General features: G+C 40.3%; 1 protein-coding gene across 4 annotated transcripts in view; it reads left to right on the top strand.

Moving 5' to 3' along the window:
* The window catches only part of LOC115371314 (protein FAM168A-like), a 33,896-nt gene extending 19,117 nt beyond the window's left edge, over positions 1 to 14,779 (top strand). For 2 of the 4 annotated variants that reach the window (XR_003929356.1, XR_003929357.1), the window contains exons 3-9: positions 1,665 to 1,748; positions 5,604 to 5,732; positions 7,702 to 7,844; positions 8,616 to 8,796; positions 10,633 to 10,760; positions 12,170 to 13,489; positions 13,813 to 14,779. Coding sequence is in view for 1 of the 4 variants with exons in the window: in XM_030068609.1 (XP_029924469.1) it covers positions 1,665 to 1,748; positions 5,604 to 5,732; positions 7,702 to 7,844; positions 8,616 to 8,796; positions 10,633 to 10,748 (653 nt within the window). In the remaining 3 variants the exon portion in view is untranslated. Of the gene's footprint in view, positions 1 to 1,664; positions 1,749 to 5,603; positions 5,733 to 7,701; positions 7,845 to 8,615; positions 8,797 to 10,632; positions 10,761 to 12,169; positions 13,614 to 13,812 lie in introns of those variants that run through there. The other 2 variants (XR_003929358.1, XM_030068609.1) reach the window with 2 other exon arrangements.
* The last annotated feature ends 4,617 nt before the right edge of the window (positions 14,780 to 19,396 follow it).

The raw sequence follows: 19,396 nt of genomic DNA on the forward strand, positions 1-19,396 counted from the left end.
GAGGTTCAGCTTCCTCTCTCTGCAGGCTTTGCTTGTGGACTTTAAGCCAAGGCACACTGAAGCTGCTCTTGGTGGTGATAACGGTCAAAGCCGGTGGTTTCAGTGGTTTTCCCAGCCATGCCTGCAGGAAACACTGAACACAAGAATTTTTAGGCATGGAAATTTAAAGATTAAATATCATCTCAAAGCATAAGATAATAAGAGGCTTTAATCCAGACATATCGGTGTCTGTATGTGCTCAACCCCGAAAACCCATGCTGGTCAAACCCTAACTCAAATGCATTCGTGAATCATGTGTAAATAAAACATGGAGCCACTGCGCTGAATCTGTCATGTGTCGTCATGGTCTCGCACTCTGATTCTGTCTTTGTGATCTCTTCTGCAGCGAGGTAATGCACATGCTGTGTCTCATCCTGGTTTGCTGTTATCATCCCGGTGTGTGTAGGAGGGTGTGTGACAGGGGTTCACCCACTGGGAGCCAGCACATGCTCATGAATTAGTGAGGGGGGGGCCGAGCCTCGCTCCTCGGCGCTCTTTTGCACCGGCGTGTTCCTCGCCCGTTCCACAGTTCATTTGATTCTCCCATCAGTCTCTGTTTGTCCTTCAGTAGCTGTCACTTTCTCTTTCTTTAGGTCTTGTTTGTTATATTCTGCAGTACACCCTTCCAACCTCTGTGTTTTATATTACTGGCTTGATAGGAATGAATAGAAGAGGATAGTACAGTGATCCTGAGAGCTCAAGCACTGCAACTTAAAAAAATAAACACATGCAAATTAGTGATGATTCCTCAGTTTTAGTTGTGTTTGGTCGATTTGCATGTGTTTTCCTAGGCTGCAGCGCGATGAGCTCTCAAGCCACTGTAGAACAGGGCAGTCAGTGTCTGTTTCCGAGGTCTACGACACAAATAAAAATGATTTCAGATGTAGGAGCTCCAATAAGTTAAAGTCATGAGCCACAAACTTATAGCAGGATGTGATTCCACTTTTTCACATCTTCCACAATGGCATGAATGGAGCGCAATATTCAGAGTTCAGTAAATGCTCAGTGGCAGGAGCTGTAAAGTAATAATGCATGATACTTTCATATATACATTTCCAATATGCTTTTCTCACAAATTGATTTAACAGACTTGTAATGTATAGGTTTTGAATTTCCTATCGTACACACCTGCTATCCGACAGGTCTTTCTTGGTGAAACATTCTCCAGTTCTTCTCTAGTTCTTGGGTGTTTAAAAGAATTAGTAGATCAACTGGTAATTAGCATGAGCAGAGAGAACAGCGCCACCTACAGAAATTCAGATATTCAAAATTACTGATATGGTCCTTTTGATTAAAGTTGATGTTGTAATTCGAGACCCAGAAACTCAAATTTTGAGGATATTGAAACCTTTAGCACACTTGAAGGATTACAGCACCCAACAGTCTGACCTGGTGGCTTTCAGTATGTAAAATGAGACTGATAATCTTGTTGGTGTTGGTTTCAGGGATTTTATTTGTTAACGGGAATTATACTGACGTCTCAAATTCAGCATGCAAATGATTTCTTTAAAGATATTGATTTTTTTTTTTTTTGACATGCAACATCGTACGTTCCTGAGAAGTTGACATTTTGGAGAGACGAGGTTTCTACCTGACAGCAGTATTCTTCCTCTCTTTCCCTCAAGGCTACCCCACAGGTTATCCTACTGCCGCAGCTCCGACCTACACGCCAGGTTTATATCAGACCGGCAGCCCGGGCTATCCCCCAGGTAAGAGCACACACACACACACACACACACACACGCGTATTTCTAAACCTTCAGCAAATCACAATTTACGAGAAATACAAAACGTCGCTAGAGAGGTGCTGTAGTCCAGGATTAGAGGCTGTAGTGACGTTCCCTCTGGCGCTGAGGCTCTGAGCCACGCTTTGAACTCAATAGGGGAATTTTTTTCAAGCGGTGAGCCAAAGCTTGCTTCAATCTGGGGAAAAAAACAACAACAACAAAAAAAAAAAAACACCTGACTGGTGACGTTTGACTCACTTTACTGCTGTAAACTGTTATTTTGTGAAGCTTTCAACTTTGGCATAATACAAAGCATATTTAAGAAGACAAAAATGATGGATAACATGTATCTGCCCTGTACACCAAGCACATCTACCGCACCTTCTGCCCTGTATATAATCTTGTGATCTCCATCTATAAAATAATTTACAACATGACAAACTACATCACCAACCAAGCAGTCAATATTTTATTTCAGGAACATATGTAGCCTCTTTCATATAAGCAAAAGAAAGAGAAAAAGCAAAAAAAATAGAAACATATGTTGTGGAGTTAGACTGCTAAATGCTGCAGTATATAATCGTCACATTACAGACAAGTAAAGGTTTCGAGAAATTGAAAAGCTGCAAAAATTAAAACAAATATGCACGGTGTATTGCATTCAAAAATCCTGTGAAGGAGCGGCTTGATTCGGCTGTACGGCGTCCACTTTACCGGCAGGTGTCCAGTAATGAACCCAGTTAATCAATAGAGGTTCAATGCTTCATAAAACCCACCTGATTCGAGCGCTATCACACCACTGCATGGACGTTATCGGCCGTAATCACCCCCACAGGTTTGGGTTAGAGGGTCCCAAATCGTTGATGGATGTGTCGATCACCCGCACTTTCACTCCAGAAACCCGAGGTCGAGCCCAAACTCAAGCAAGAGCATCTGCGTTAAGTTTCCTAACTTCAACCTTTTACCTTTTCCTAACCTTAACCACCACAGCCGAACCCTTTCCTAACCTCGACAAAGACCCTTCTCCTAACCGTAACCAAGTAGCTTGTTACGCCCACAACAACCTTGTGACCAGCGTCATAGAGAAAGGCCGCCACAACCCGACATCTAATCCCTGAAAAGAAATGTATTTTATTTTACAAAAATAATTGCCAGAAATTAATCAAAACTATGGGAGTCTGGCCAGAAAGGACAAAAGGATGGGGAAGGCTGAGCCAACCACACAGAGCCCTAATCCTACCCCCACTAAACTACCAAAACAGAGTTTAAACTAAACTAGGAAACAAGTAAAGCTGTGAAAACTGGACCACCAGACCTCCATCCTGAAAAGAAACAAACAAATAACATAAATAAAATAAAATAACTGCCTTGTATTTTGGGTGTGAGCAATAAGGGTCAATGACATTTTTATTTTTGTGCTTCTCACATTGTTGTTTGATTTTTTTTTTTCACCTCGCAGTGATTTTTGTGGCTTGCTGTAGGGGAAACTGTATATATGCTAATACAGTGAAGCGCACACACACACACACACACACACACACATCGCCTGCAGGGAATCTGAGCTGAACGTTGACATCAAACGAGTAATCTTTGTCTAAAAGCCACCATCTACCCTGGAGCATCCTCTTCAAAGCGACAGGCTGTGGCACGTTATAATGGAAAATTGTGTGTGTGTGTGTGTGTGTGTGTGTGTGTGTGTGGTGGGTTAGAGGCTTTTTAACCACAGAAACAGCCTTGACGTTGCAGCACTATCTTTTAGAGGGTAGTACACTCCTTAACACACAATACATTAACATTTTGCCCGTTCAGCTGTTCCAGTCAGTGCGTTTCTTCAGTGCCCACGTGGTGGAGCAGCCAACGTCATTCCAGAGCAATCCTCAGGAACTTCTGTGTCTTATCTTCCAGGCACAGACATGTAAATGTAAAGCTGATCTGTTCGGAAGAGGTCGGTCGGCGTGTGTGTGATGGAGAAATCAGTGAGGACAGAGAGCAATACACTGTGATGGTCTGCCTGTTGTGCTTTTGTGGCTTTTCTTTGTTGATGTAGTAATTTAAAAAAAAAAAAAAAAAAAAAAAAAAAATCTAGTTGTAGTAAGTGTTTGAGCGTGTGTGTGAGTGTTTGAGCATAGATGTTGTGCATGTTTGATTCACACAGGCTTAAGCTGTTTTTGCAGCCAATGAAAGGAGGCAAATAGAGTGAGAAAAATGCAATTTCACTCCGTGTGATGAGAGTTTTTGCAATTCATTGGCTACACATATTTAAAGCAAATGGCAAAACAGGACCCAAAATAGCACTTTTAGCATATAAACAAATGCAAACAAAGTGGATGATGACAGTATAAGAAACAAAAGGTCCTAGCACCCTTTGTGTGTGTGTGTGTGTGTGTGTAATTACAATTATCCCTGAAAGTATTATCGTCTCGTTTCCCTGCAGATGCTACCTGCCGGATCTACTTTGCAATTCAAATAGGAAAATAACAAGAAAAGTGCAAAATCATTATCTCAAAAAATGGGTTCCAGGGCTTGTTTCTTTTATTGGCATAATCTGCTTTGTTAGAGATTGGTTATAAGCTAAAATTGTTATTTTGGCAGCTGTTTCACTATGGAAGTGAATAGAGTGATGTAAATACAGTGTTGTGGATTAGCAGCTCAAAGGGGCACCGAGTTACTAATGAGGACATGTCACCACCATGTGCACTCACATCACACCCAGGGACACAACCCAGCATCTTATAAGTTTAACTTTGCTTTAAGCCTAAATACCATCTGGGATTTGGGCTGTCATAATACTGTGAAATAACTTAAATGTACAGTAAATATACAGTAAATTTATACAATGTCTGAGAAAAATGAACAACCTTTAACTACTCATCATATCCACCTGACTAATACTGATACACATATTAACCCTCCTATTATGTTCGGGGTCAATTTGACCCCAGTCAGTGTTTAACGTCTCTAAATAAATGATTTACAATCTTTTTTTTCTTTCTTTTTTTTTGCTTCATATTTAATGAGTTTTCCTAATGTAATGGGTACTACCGGGTAAACATGAAATTCACATGATGATATGTTTTCAATGTCCTGTACACACTTTGTAACGCATCGGTTATGTTTTATTTAAAGGGCTATTTAGGTCATAAACAAAGAAACATAAAGTACCTGACACATAAACTTTGGTAACAATTTTAGTTATAATAATTTTGTGGAGGTTTAAACAGCCTGGGTCAAACTGAGCCCAAACATAAAAGATGTTTGTAAATTTGAACATAACACTAGGGTTAATCATCACAAACTATAAATTATCATTACTCATTTTCAAAAATTTCTTCTGCATAAACATTTTAAGAAAAAACAAATACTCATCTGAAAAATAACATCACATTGTTGGTATTGATGTATTCGGTCTAAAATATTGTGATAGTTTTTTGTTTGTTTGTTTGTTTTTTTCGCCGGTATTGCTAAACCCTCTTTCCAACTTGCAGTGTGAGAGATAGGACTTGTTATGTGTTACGTAGTTAACAATATACAATATAATTTTGAATTTGCTGGAGCGTAGCGGTAAGATGCATCTTTGCCCTGAATTTAGTCAAATTCTGGCTGAGTGGGTGAACACATGAACATATGGATGAAGGGATATCTGGATATATGATCATATCCATTTGGGAACAAACGCCTGTTAAACAAAGAAGCAGGTTAAAGGTCATCAGCAGATGTTTTGGACAGCGATAAGTGAAGTATACTTTTGTTTATTGTTGGTTGTATGATCTGCGTGTGTGTGTGTGTGTGTGTGTGTGTGTGTGTAACATATATTCTCTGTGTCTGTGTATGGACCAGTGCTGCTGATGAAGCAGGGCTGGGCCCAACCGTCGATGGAGATGGCGGGGGCCCAAGAGGCCTCCTATGACCCGGCCATGGACGCCGGTTCAGAGGGCCGACAGTACCAGGCCTCCGCCGCAACACTCAGTAAATATCTACCCGTCTGCTACGAAAAATAGACACACACACACACACATACACTCACAGAGAAGCTCAACATCAATATAACGACCTGCCCTGGTAATTAGGGAACCCTAAATGCATCGCTTTTCATTATCCTTTTCATTATCCATTATTTTAAAAGCCATATAAAAGACACTTAGATAAAATATGAAAGACCAGTGGCCTGCAGAAAATACTGTTACTTGCCCTTATTAATCACTGGTTGTCCCTTTACGCCGCCTACACACTGTGAGATTTCATCCAGTTTGTATTTTATGTACGATGCTCACACCTGCTGAGTCTTACAGGCTACAGCCAAGTCGATATACAAGAAAACATCATCAGCGTACGTGATCCACCTGCACTGCTGTAGTGGTAAACAATGACGCTCAGCAAGAATGCCCTTTCAGTAGTGATATTAATGTATTAATATCAGTTATTAGTATTACTTGTCAGTGTGTTTTGACAACAGTCCAAAGAAGTGAAGGTGGAGGAGAATGTGCACCTGGTCGTTTTCATCTTTGATGGAATCTCAAACATTTTGTTTTGCTTGTTTTACCTCCATTATTGGGTTTAGCACCCGTGTCGTGTTGAGCAGTGTGTTATTTTATGCTGCGTTCCTATTGGCTGGTTAGTAGATGTAGGTCATAGCCTCAGTCACATTGGGAGACGGTTAACCTGGCCACCACCAAAGACATCGCTGCATTTCCTCCATTGTACAGTACATACCCAGTTTTAGTTGACTGAGGCACAAGATGCTTTATTATGTAAAAATTACTAATGGAGTGAAAGTAAATTATAACATTATCATGGTGTTTTCAAATGTAACTGTAAAATTTAGCTTTTGGGGAGAAACTTGAATAAATACAGTTGTTTGAGGGGGAGATTTATTGATGTTTTCACTCTAATATAAAATTGATATGAGATAGGGATTTATGACCTGTTTATGATTGATCTGTTTGTTTATTTGATTTGAAAGAGGGTCAGCTCCAAATGTGTGGGTCCCTATTCAGCACACTAACAACATGGTAAAGTACCAAAGAGAAAAGTGCACAAAAGAGGCCAATGGAAAAAAAAAGTCATAGCAAATTTATAGAATGGCATAAGGTGGGAGGAGTGCCATCTCCTGACCAGTAGATGGCACTCTATCCCACTTTATCCCACTTCCCTTGGTGTGTCTGCTGAAACATGCAGCTCGTTTTGTGGTTAGTGACACCCAATGAGGGTAAAATCCAGAAGAGGCCCAATCAGGTTGCCTTGAGTCTTCTGGATTTTTGCCATTTCTGATGTTGTCATCAGGTCAGCCAAGAAATTGCAATTGAAAATAAAATTTGATTAATCCCCCGTCACAACTGTATAACATGCCTGTGGCTGCTGGTTTTTTGACGTTTCTTCTCCTACCTTAAGGGTGGGTATGTGGGAGCAAATGTTGATTTTTCTTGAATTTGTCTTGTTTCTTTGATGTTCTAGGTATGTCTTGACGTATTTGAGAGTCTGTGTGCTTTTGTGTGTGTGAGAGAGGAAGGGAACGAATGTCAAACTGCTTTTTGCACTTCTATCATTCTTTGCTATTAATAATGCATTTGTGCAGTGATCGACTTCTTGCCGGATAACTGCACAGTCAGCTGGGGGAATAGAGCTCACATCACTGCTGAAAGTAAAAGATCACTTAAGCACTCAGTTGTGTTTAATTAGGCTTGATTTAAAGGCTCTCTGAAAATTTTACATGGATGGCAATCAATCTGTCTACCAGCTGAAGTAGTGCTGGTCCCAGCTTGTGCTGCAATGTAAAAAAAAAAAATACTGAGAATGAAGGTGATAACATTGTCGAGTGAATTGGAGCGAAGATTTCCCTTTTGAACTGTGAGTTGATCCAGCTGTGGTGCAGACTGTGGCAGACTTTCTGGAGACTGAATGCTTGCGCCGCATCTCTCTCTCTGTCTTCGTCCTGCAGGATATACAACCGGGACCCCTTACAAGGTCCCACCCACACAGACCAATGGGGCCCCGCCACCCTACTCCCCATCTACTACCCCCTACCCCGCTGCCATGTACCCCATCAGGAGTGTTTACCCTCAGCAGAACCTCTACACTCAGGTGGGGAATCCTTCTGATTCTTTGTTTAGTCCACAATTCACTGAACAGAAATCACTTTAACAGACACACCAGTGATTTTGAATGTTTGTCTCATTTCCCACAATTGACCCATATTTTACATCATAATAAACCATTCTGCACATCATGTGGCGGTTGACGACTTTGTCAGCTGCAGAGGCAGAACATCACAAGGTGTGTGTCGACACCAAAAATTCAAATATGAAAATGCATATTGATATATCTTTAGTACCGTAAGGTGAGGTCATTAAACACATCACCACAGGAAGGATAGTCTGTGAGGTCATTAAACGCATCATCACAGGAAGGATAGTCTGTGAGGTTATTAAACACATCACCACAGGAAGGACGGTGGTCTGTGAGGTCATTAAACACATCACCACAGGAAGGACGGTGGTCTGTGAGGTCATTAAACACATCACCACAGGAGGACGGTGGTCTGTGAGGTCATTAAACACATCACCACAGGAAGGACAGAGAATTCTTTTCTCTGCTATTATCCTTTTTTAAAATTGCGTCTTAATGTTTTGCTCATAGTCCGGTCTCACCTATTGGCTACACTGCCCCCCCATGACTTGTGGAGGTACTGCTCTGTTTTGCTCGTGTCCGTGAGCTTCCTAAAAACGTGCAGAAATACGGATGAAATGAAGTGCAGACTCTGTCTGTATCTGTACTTCATGTTGAGCTTAAATGAGCCTTTAGTTGTTTGCCCGCCTGTCTTGACTGTTTCTTACTGTCTGTTTTCTGTCTCAGGGTGCGTACTACACTCAGCCGGTGTACGCGGCGCAGCCTCACGTCATCCACCACACCACGGTGGTGCAGCCCAACAGCATCCCCTCTGCCCTGTACCCGGCCCCGGTGCCGGCGGCGGGGACCCGGCCCAGCGCCGTGGCCCTGGGCATGGTGACCGGGACCACCATGGCCATGTCGGCTGGTGAGCGGCTGCTTTACATCATCATTTGATCATTTTTCATTAAGTTGCACTATTTTACATACACGCATTTGTTTTTCTACTCACTCCATTCCACTGCTGTAATTCTGCTTTATCCTTACATATATTTCATTTTCTTGTATTTGGTGCTGCAACAAGTAAGATTTACCTAAGGCAGTCATTAAAGTTGGGTCTTATTTTACCGAATATTCACCAGATTTCAGCTTCTATACTTGCTAGATCATTCACAAAGTGCTGCCTTTCAAGCCTGGGAAATCTGTTACTGCCTGAGTCTGTCGCTGCAGGCGGACACGATGTGTCTGCAAGTCAAAGAAACAGCCGGAGGAGCTCAGCCTCCTCTGTTAGTGCTGTTCCTATGAGCAGAAAACCCAGCTGCTGACAATGCAACAGATAAACCTTTTAAAATTATATGATTTCCTTTTTAATTATGTATATGAATCAGTCTTGACTAAGATCTATAAGGATTAAGGCTGGGCAATATGGACAAAATCAAATCAGTCACAATATTTTTGACCAAATGCCTTGATTGATATTGTGACAATATTGTGTTTAAATAAATAGGCTTTTTGATAAATACCTGTAGAATAACTAAGTTGGTAAAGGCAAATAATAGAGCAGCTAACCATCAGGTAAGTTCAGGAAATGACATTTCTTTACTGTCATATAATTTTTAAAACCAGGAAAAGGCACACTGTCATGATCTTGTACTTGTGATTTTGTATCCAAAATCGCAGACAATATCTATTCACATATCACGATATCAATATAATATCAACATATTGTCTCAGTAATGTCTGAAATGATGATCATTGACAAGCTGCTTCCAGAAATAGTCCTATACAAACATACCTGTCAAATATTACTGTGACCAAGAATAATATATATATATATTTATAGCTGAGATAGTTTATATATGGAGATGTTCCAGTTACAAGAATATCCTCCTCCAGGGAGAGACATCGATCACTTAAACTGAACTAAACAGTAAAATGAACAGCTGTCAGTGACACTTTTTCAGAAAAACATCTCTCTATGTTGCAATAAGTTTTGACCATTAGAAGAGGGTAGGAAGATATAGGGGGATATATCTATGGGGGAACAGATGTTTATTTATTTATTTATTTATTCAGACGACAAAGTAGCCATGTAGATTACCAAAATGTGATCGGTTTATCCAAATGACGCCTGTTTTTAAATTTGCTCCGATGCTCTTGGAGATGCCAAACAACTCTGAAGCTTGCCAGCACGTTAGCAGGCGATCCTGAACACAGCGAGAGGAACTGAAGCTAGTGTAGCTCTGAGGCTAGCATCGCATTAACCAACAAGAAATAAACACTAAAGCAAAATAGTTTGAGTTTTGGGTTGTAAAATCCCCAGGGCATGATACGAGTCAAATATGCGCATAAATTGTTGCGTGTTTCCTGGAAAAAACACTGCATTTCCGTCTCCATTCACTTCCACGGTAAACAGCTCCCAAAATAACATTTAAAACACATAAACAAAACAGAAAAGCAGGAAACTTCCACATAGTATCCTAGCACTAGGAAGAACCTGATAGCGCCTTCACAAATAACTGTAATTACACAGGGGAATAAAAGGATACCAGAGCTTGTTTTATTTCTACGAGCATAATAACCTGCTTTGTTCCTGATTCTGTGCTAAAAGTGATATTATTTTGGCAGTTTTAAGTTCAGTTTGGCTCTAAACACAAAACGACTGCATACGTGGCTCTCAAAGACGATGACCTCTGACCCCGTGTGTGTTTGTGTTTGTGTGTGTGTGTGTGTGTGTGTGTGTGTGTGTGTGTGTGGGACCCAGGCACCCTGCTGACCGCACCACAGCACAGCCAGCACCTTGGAGGGCCTGCAGGGGGCGTACCGACGTACCGGCACCAGGCCAGCCCAGGCTACAGCTACATGCCGTCACACTGGTAGAGGCAGCCTCGTGTAAGCATCAAGTCACAACCTCAGCTCATGTCAGCGTGCTTTATCGTCATATGACATTTTGCTGATTGATTATTGGAAAAATCCTGCTGCTTTTGATGCTGTACCTACCAAAACCCTATAATGTTTGAATTATGTGAACACAAAATTCTTCCTATTCTTCCTAGTAATGGTAGGTAATAATTCCATCAATGTGAAATGTGCTTTTTTAAACAGGAGTATTATTGTACTATTAATTACTGTTACTGCATTATTGCTTTATTACACTGGTGAAAACCCATTGGGCTGCATTAACCCGGTAAAGCTTGAACCATCAAATAATTGACAGAAAATTCCAATTCTTTGAAACTGGAGCTATTATTGGTCCAACTAAACAGCCATTTTTTTAAAAAAAATATCAATTCTTTACTCATCAGGCAATTGTGCTCAAAGTTTTTTTTTTTTTTTTTTTTTTTAAACAAACAAAAATATCATAAAACACAAAAATTATACAACACCAAATTTAATTCCAAACATATAAAAGAACACTTTTTCCATTATTTATTATTATCTTTTTATTATTATTATTATTATTATTCTGTATCTTCTACTGTATCGCGCAGCAATGAGAAATCCACTGTTGGAACTGGCAGGGTGGAGGAGGAACCTTTCACTTAGTTTGTCTCATTTTTTGGTTCACAGCCTCTTTATTTTGCATGGTGGTAGGCCTGAAAACAGTTTCTGTCCTTGTTATAATTTTTTTTTTCTCGAAATACATCTTATTGTATAATTTAAACTTTTAATTAGTTTACTTGACTAATAAAAAGACTGTGTGTTGCTTGATGATATGCATAATGTATGAAATGCAATAAAACAACAATTGACCAATTTGGTGAAAATGACCTCAATATACCTGCTGTGTTAAATTTAAGACAGCCATTTTCAACCCGGTTTTACAAACAAAAACGTTATGTAATATTAAGACATTGCATCAACTCAGTAACTGTTCCTACTGATGTTTCAGTAAAAAATTGCATGTGTTTCATCCCCTAACCTTGTCAAAATTGGAAAAGTTCTCCTTCCATCCACACCTGTTTGCCACTTCTTGCTCGTGGCCTTCTTGGAAGTGCAACCTGACAGCGCTCTGGTGCATGAAATACTGCCCCCCGGTGGATTATCTGTGCATTACAAGTGTCTGATTTGGCCCATCAGATATTTCAAGAAAAAAAATATCACACCAATGATGTACAAGGCTGAGAAAAGTCGTGTCTTAAATATGACATGTGCGGGACCTTTTCAAAACCACTAAACAGATTCAAAGATGAAAACGTCAATTGGAAAATAGTTCTTTTTTCATTCCACAGCAGTGATGTATTTCACTCTGGTGTACATTGTGCCGCTCATCTGTCTTCCCTCTTCTTCCTCTTCCTCAGGTCTGGAGTCCAACATCTGTCCAGTCTCACCCCGGTCACGTTCCCATGGGGAGGAAAGACCAAGAACAAACTAAATCGCAAGGGCCAGTTAATGCATTCTTTGTTTCGGAAATGCTGTTTTTTTCCCTGAGATTTGAGCTTTTCATTTGGACTGTTGTGTTAATCTTTTATTTTTTACCGTCTAATCCAGACGTAATTGCCAATCCGTATGGTACATCTCTTGTATAGCTTGGCTTTTTACCATTTTATGCGTAAGTGTATATTTTTTATTTTTGAAGATCATGTGGACCTGATGCTGCGGTTCCTTCAGCAGTGAGAATGTACATGACTTTTTATGCTGCTGATTTTTTTTTTTTAATATAATATTTTCAGATTTGGGGCTTTATTTTGTTTCATTTTGATGAGGAAATTGGTTCTTTTCCAGTCATCTGATGGGACACAAACAAACGGTGGAAGTGTCAAACGCTGTTTTCCCTCATTCTGTCGGTTGGCCTCTTTGATTTCTGGCATTGTGTTCAAGCAACAGTTGGGCTCGAGGTTGTCTTCCAGCGTGTAGCAGTGCGTTAACTTGTGAAAAATGGAGTGTGTGCTTGATGGAAAAGTACCTGAGCTGATGTGGTGAAGCTCCACAAGCAGAATATTACAAACCAGCTGCCTAACCAAGCAGAGGAAACCCAGTGGAATATCAGTGAAGGCCTAACAACCTTAGACATGCACTAGAACATAGCAGGCTATTAGATAAATACTGTATGTTATATGTATGCTGGTGGATTAAAGGGATTATTCACCCATTTTGAAAAGTTTGATATTTCACCTCCCCCCTGCAAGCTTATGTTCTGTAGGACAGTCGTGCTGCTGTCTTCCTTTCATTGTTACTGAGTGCTGGATACTGGCTGGATGCTCCACAAGCTAACGGTTAGCCTCCTGCCATTCAGTTGGACTTCCCCCCAGCTAACACTCTTAAAGGTAGCAGCTTAAATCCACTCAAAGAGGGTTTAAAATCACTTTAAAGCTGTTGCTTTCCGAAACAAAAATGCACAATCTGTCTACTAGGCGCATACCGACGACGGTTTGGCTTGAATTATTGTTTATAACTTTATTTGTCCTGTTATCAACCACTGGAAATATCAGATAACTTGTGCACTTCCTGTATCACTCTGCACCAGAGGAGCAGCAGCCACCATGGAGACAGAAGCAGATTGCTTGAGTTTGCTATTTTTTGTTTTATTCATTGAACACATGTATGCATGTTGCAGGACAAAAACTGTACTAAAAGACTGCTGGCATGTAATGTTGTGGCTGGCTTCCTCTTCTTCCACCGTAACAACTGCAGACCAGCACAGAGAACCTCACTGCAAAAATGCAAAATCTTACCAAGATTATTTGTCTTATTTGAAGTCAAAAATGTCTTATTTCTAGTCAAAATATCTCATTACACTTAAAATAAGACATGATCACCTCAGAGGTAAATTGTTTTTAGACAATTTTCACTTGTTTCAAGTGAAAATTCACTTGAAACAAGTGAGAATTTGCTTGTTTCATTGGCAAAATTTGCCAGTGGAAAAAGTGAAAATTCACTTGAAATATGTGAAAATTAGCTAGAAACAAGAAACAAATTTTGGTAAGATTTTGAGTTTTTGCAGTGCTCGACTGCACAAAAGATAAGTTAGCACCTCTACTGTCCTACTGTCCTACAGAACAGCCAGGAGGTATTATATGTAGGACACTTTTCAAGATGGGTGAGCTGTCCCTTTTAATGAGCAAGTTAAAGAGGCGTTTTCTCCAGAAGATACGCCCCTCGCGGTGTACAGATGCAGCGGTCATGCATATTCAGTCCAGCTCTTGGAGAACATGTTGATTTTTGACAGCACAAGAGCGTTAGAGCACACACAGTCAGCCGGTTTGGGATGTGACTGAGATTTCCAATGGGACGGTTAACCTCCAAATATAAAGAGTGAATTGGAATATAAGGCAAACACGCTGTGAAGTAAGAGACACACGAGGAGCTGTGAGAGGAAAATAACGGGGGAAACATGAAGGTTAGTCCACACTTTGTACTGACCTCCAAGTGTCCGCTGTAACATTCAGGCTGGAAATGAGCGCCACACGGCCAGGCGACTGCACGACAACAAGCGCTGTTTGGGATTCAGAGCCAAAGGTCCTGCAACAACAATGGATATGATCCATTAAGACTGACTTGCTTGTTGATGTCATTCCGTCAGTGCTTCAGATTATGGCCAGCAGCAGCTCACACACCTCCATTTTCACAGTATAAGTGAGTAAGACAGCTAATTAGAGCAAAGTTCAGATAAGCAGCCTTGTTTCCAGATGCCATGAATTCCCACTCCGGCTCATTGTTCCCCTTATGAAAAAAGTCACATGTGAAATCAGATGTGAAATAAACCACATGTGGTTTTGGAACACGTGATCTTACAACCACATGTGATTTAATTTTCTCACGTGATTTTCATGTTGTTTTTTTCCACATGTCACTATTTCACATGTGAAAAAGCAACATGAGAAACACATGTGTTCCAAAGCCACATGTGATTTTATGATGCCTTCACATGTGGAAAGTCTCCTTCAGATGCCAGTCACATGTGAAAATGGCGAATTCATGTGGATTTGTGAGTTGGCGTGTGAAAATACCTTGTTCACATATGGCATTATTTTCTTTCCACATGTGAAAATGGAAAATTCACAGGTGATTTTCCACATGTGAAAAGGAACATTTCACATGTGACATTTTTGTAGGGGTCATCTTTTCATATATCAATGCCGTAAACATTTCTCAAAAACAAGAGAAATAGCCAAATTTAGTTAGCTGTCGGTAACATCACAACATTCACAGCCGATGCCATGTTCGTTTATTTCTCTGAAGTGAAGGCGTCATCAGAGAATTTGTCAAGCGGCCAATCAGGAAGTCTCACACAAATTCCAGCCAGATCTACTCCCCGCGAACGGGAGCAGCTCCAGACCTCAGGAATCACCACATTGTTCACGAATGCAGGCGTGGTGGTGAGTGAGGACGGCTGTGTAGTGAGGCGGTCACATATTACTTTGCAAAACACTGCAGTAGTAACGCTTTGCTGTTTGTTTTTTGGCCTGGAAGTGTTTTGGATCTTCAGTTGTTTCAGGAATTGTTGAACTGTAGGACTGTAGATGTATTTCGGTCATTTTGTGCTAGAGAACGGTTATTATTTCATTGCACCCCTGAAGCAAAAGCATCGGAGGGACATGAAGTCTTAAGTGGCAAATCGTCTCTTTGTCAGGCAAGAAACATTCAAGCAACCATGTAAAAATAATAAACTATTCCATACGTAGTTAGAATCTCCTCAAAAAGACTTCTTGAATCTGCTAATCTAAGTTAAGTACCGTACATTTTATTTATAGAGCACTTTTCACAGCCAGAGGCACAAAGTGCTTTACAATACATAATATAATGAGATAAATACCATTTAAATACCAAATACCATTATGACAATAAAACATCTGTTTCAATTTGGAACACATGACAGAAACTGGGGACTGGATGTCGCGCTCGTTGCTGTGGTGTGTCAGTGCTCGGCTGGAGGGCAGCACTGTGGTGTGTGTCAGTTTCCTTGGATTTTCTGTAGGTGGCGCTCTTTTCTTTGTCTGTCCAGCCATGGTGGCTATAGCTGCTCATGCTAACCACTCAGTTCTACTGTTTATTCAAGCATCCCCAAAAACATCAGAGGGGTAAAATGCATCACTTGTGGTCCGTTAGAGGAGGTTTTCCCAGGAAAGAGCCGCCACAGACATCAAGTGTTTGTTATGTTCCAGCAACGAGTCATACAAAACATTTGATATGAAAAAGTTATTACTTTAAACCACAGGTATGAAAAGATTTCATTTTTGGAATATTATTTAGTAGTCTAACTTGGTGTAAAGCATGTTTTAAAGCTGGATCTTAATGGCTTAATACCTGCGGCTCACCTCTGCAGGAATTTTCAAAGTTGGAAAATTTTCATGGGAATTTTCAGAAATTAATGGGAATAAACAGGAATTTTTGGGGAATTTACATTCCCTGCATCCACCCTGTCATATACATGTATACATAATAAACATTTTGGTTTGATATAAGCAGATATGCATGCAATCATGTTACATTATAATGAATTTCCAGGGAATTTTCGGGAATATTCCCTAGCTGAGTCAAACTGTCCTGAATATTGGCACTACCAGTGTGCGAAATAAGGGGGAGCAAAGGGGGGCACAGCTCCCCTGGTGGTGACATGAGCTCCCCTGGCTGGAAACATTGTGAAATTTTGTGGGAGCGGTGCCTGCTCGGTGCCGGCCAGCACGGCACGGTGTGCGTGGCCACCCGGTCAGGTCTGCTGGATCTGGTTGATTATTATTATCATTTGATTATTGATTGTGCAATGCCGCGATTCACAGTTAATCACGCTGTGCGCATTAAACAATTTTGCGGAAGCAGGAGGATGGCATGATTTACATTGTGCATGTGCTCCTGCATGAGCGCCCATACTGGATCACACCCCCTCCAACCGTGCCAGAGTAATTTTAAGTTGATTTAATTAAACAGCCAAACGTTACTTTGGTGGTCCATGGATTAATTTTTATCATGGATTGAAGTTTGCGCAGCCCATATAAATGCTCGGGAAATCTGTTGTTCAAATGAAAATTGAAAATTGAAATTAACCTGATCCATCGGGGCATTTTAAGTAAATATCCCACATTAAGATATTAATAGTATCACCCATGTGCAATGAATTTTCTCTTTATAATAATCCTATGTCTGTTCTGTTGTAGGATACTAATGCAACGACCAGCAGTTATACAGCGTTAGTAAGAGGTCTAGGCTATTAATTCAGGCATAGGACTGTGTGCAGTACTACTGTTAAGGTGTGCATATGAAGTGGTTCAAACTCCACATTAAAATGCATAGAAATGCAGGAAATTGAATGGTGATGCTGATGTGATGATCGTCTGTCTCAGTGGAAGTGCTGTAGCCTAGTGGAGAATAGGCTACTGATTGATGATGATCAGATGTGCTCGAAATTATTTGCATATGGGAATCATGGTGCACAGTTGAATTTGCATTGAATCATGCAACATATTTGTTTCCACCAAAATGCAAAGTTGACTGTTTGTATTTAAGTTTTATATTTAAGTTTTATTTCACACACTTGGGTATGGGGATGATGATTTTACAGTATGCTGGCATTGTGGCCTTTAGAGGTGAGTCCTGAGTTCAGGAGATTAGGGTTTCCACGTCCAAAATGGTGATATTGATGTAGACATTCATTTTACTGATTGTTGTTTATTTTCACCCCATTCACCTTAAGTTAACAACAACAACAAGAACGAAAATTTCCAAAATTCCCAAGCTTAAATTTCCATGGAAAACTCCCGAGCCGAATTTTCCTGGCAATTTTCGGAAAAATTTTTAAAAAGTGACAGCAAAAATCTTCTGAAAATTTCCAATATTCCAGAGTGAAAATTCCCACAGGAATTTTCGGAAACAGTCCGGGAAATTGACCGGAAACTTTCCACCCCTTTGCAATACTACATGTGAGACACAAGGCACAACATGAAAAGAAGTCTGTAATATTGCTGATGACTAATCAAAACAACCTACCCACCCTTATAATCTAACGTGTGACACTAAGCAATAAGTGGACAACAGAAATATCGCACATATTCTGTCAGCCACACGACTCTCCTTTTTCCACAAGTCGCCCACGTTGACACACTGCTCATATTAATAGACTGCACATAACTGCAGAGTAACATCATTGATTTGACACACATGTACATACTGTGACACTTCATATAAAACATAGGGGGAAACTGACATGTTGGTGTGTATTGTAACATGATGGCATACTGCGTAACAGTGATATGTTGCTGTGATCACTCCATAAAGACACGCTGCACACCAACAGGGCATGATGAGCCGTCGGGGTCGGAAGTTGTAATGAATTCACGGCGAATATTAAGGAAAAGTTCATATTCACACTTCGGATTTGTGCTGATTGCATCGAGAAAAACTGAATTTTTGTGTCGTGTTGGGTTGTAGAGTTCCCCGGGTGTTAAAGTCCACATGGCGGTGAAATCTCCTCATTAGCTGCTCCGTGTCTGGGCTGCTAATCCACAACACTGGATTTTCTATTTCTCCATATTCATAGCACATGGAAACAGGCACCAAAATAACACTTTTAGCACATAAATGCAAAGAAAAATGTATTATGCCAATATATAAAAAAACATCAAATCTCAATTTAATGTAATTACAGTTATTTGTGAAAGTGCCATTAGGTAATTTGTACAACAGTGTATTAGTGCCACTGTAGTGAGACAAAAAAAAATAAATAAATAAAAATAATACAGAGCCGGGGAGAAGAAGAAGAAAACTAAGAATTTCCATTTAAGTTGGAAATTAACAAGGAAAACAAGAGGAAAATTGTTTTTCTTCTCCTGTGGGATTCAGTAAGACGTACTATATGGCACGAATACGCTGTTGTAAATTTGTTGTTTCCAATTTATATAAGACAATAACAAGAAAGGAGATTTCATTTCCTGAAAAAAAATTGGTACAAATGGGTTAAAAAAAAAAAAAAAAAAAAAAAAAAAAAAAGGCTCAAAATGGGTTTATGTGCTAAAAGTGCTGGGAGCTGTTTTTATGAGCAAAAAAAAAAAAAATGTTGTCCTTTAAATTTAAATTTCAAGTTTCCTTTGGTCCCCTCAGCCTTATCCAGCTGTAATTTGAATTCTCATTTTAGGGAGGGCGGGGGAGGGGAGGGGGGTGTAATGTGTCTTCCATAATGAAATGTGAATTTTTTGTCCAGACGGAGTCCAGAGTGGACTCCTGCGGACGAAGCGCCTGCAGCCCAGAGTCGCTCCAGCGCTCTGCAGCCGTGGCTTTCTAACACTGGGTTAGGAATACAACACGTTAGACTCGTGTATACCAGGTGTACATATGTTTTTGTTTCAAAGCTGAAGATCCTTTAGTGAAGCCAAAGTACGGCAAGTTTGTAACTGTAATATATTTACTGTACCATGTTGGAGACTGAGAAAGTATTAAAATCTTTCCACAAAAAACTTCTCGTGTGGTTGCTTCTCATTTCACGGTGAAACTAAAACCGTGCCGTGTGTGCTGAACTCTGAACTCTGAGGTCAGTTCGTCATCTTTAATAGACCTGACCAGCAGCATTTGCACCAACCTGCTGGATATGGCCCAGC

Source organism: Myripristis murdjan, chromosome 14 (assembly GCF_902150065.1).
Source record: "Myripristis murdjan chromosome 14, fMyrMur1.1, whole genome shotgun sequence".
Lineage (NCBI taxonomy): Eukaryota > Metazoa > Chordata > Actinopteri > Holocentriformes > Holocentridae > Myripristis > Myripristis murdjan.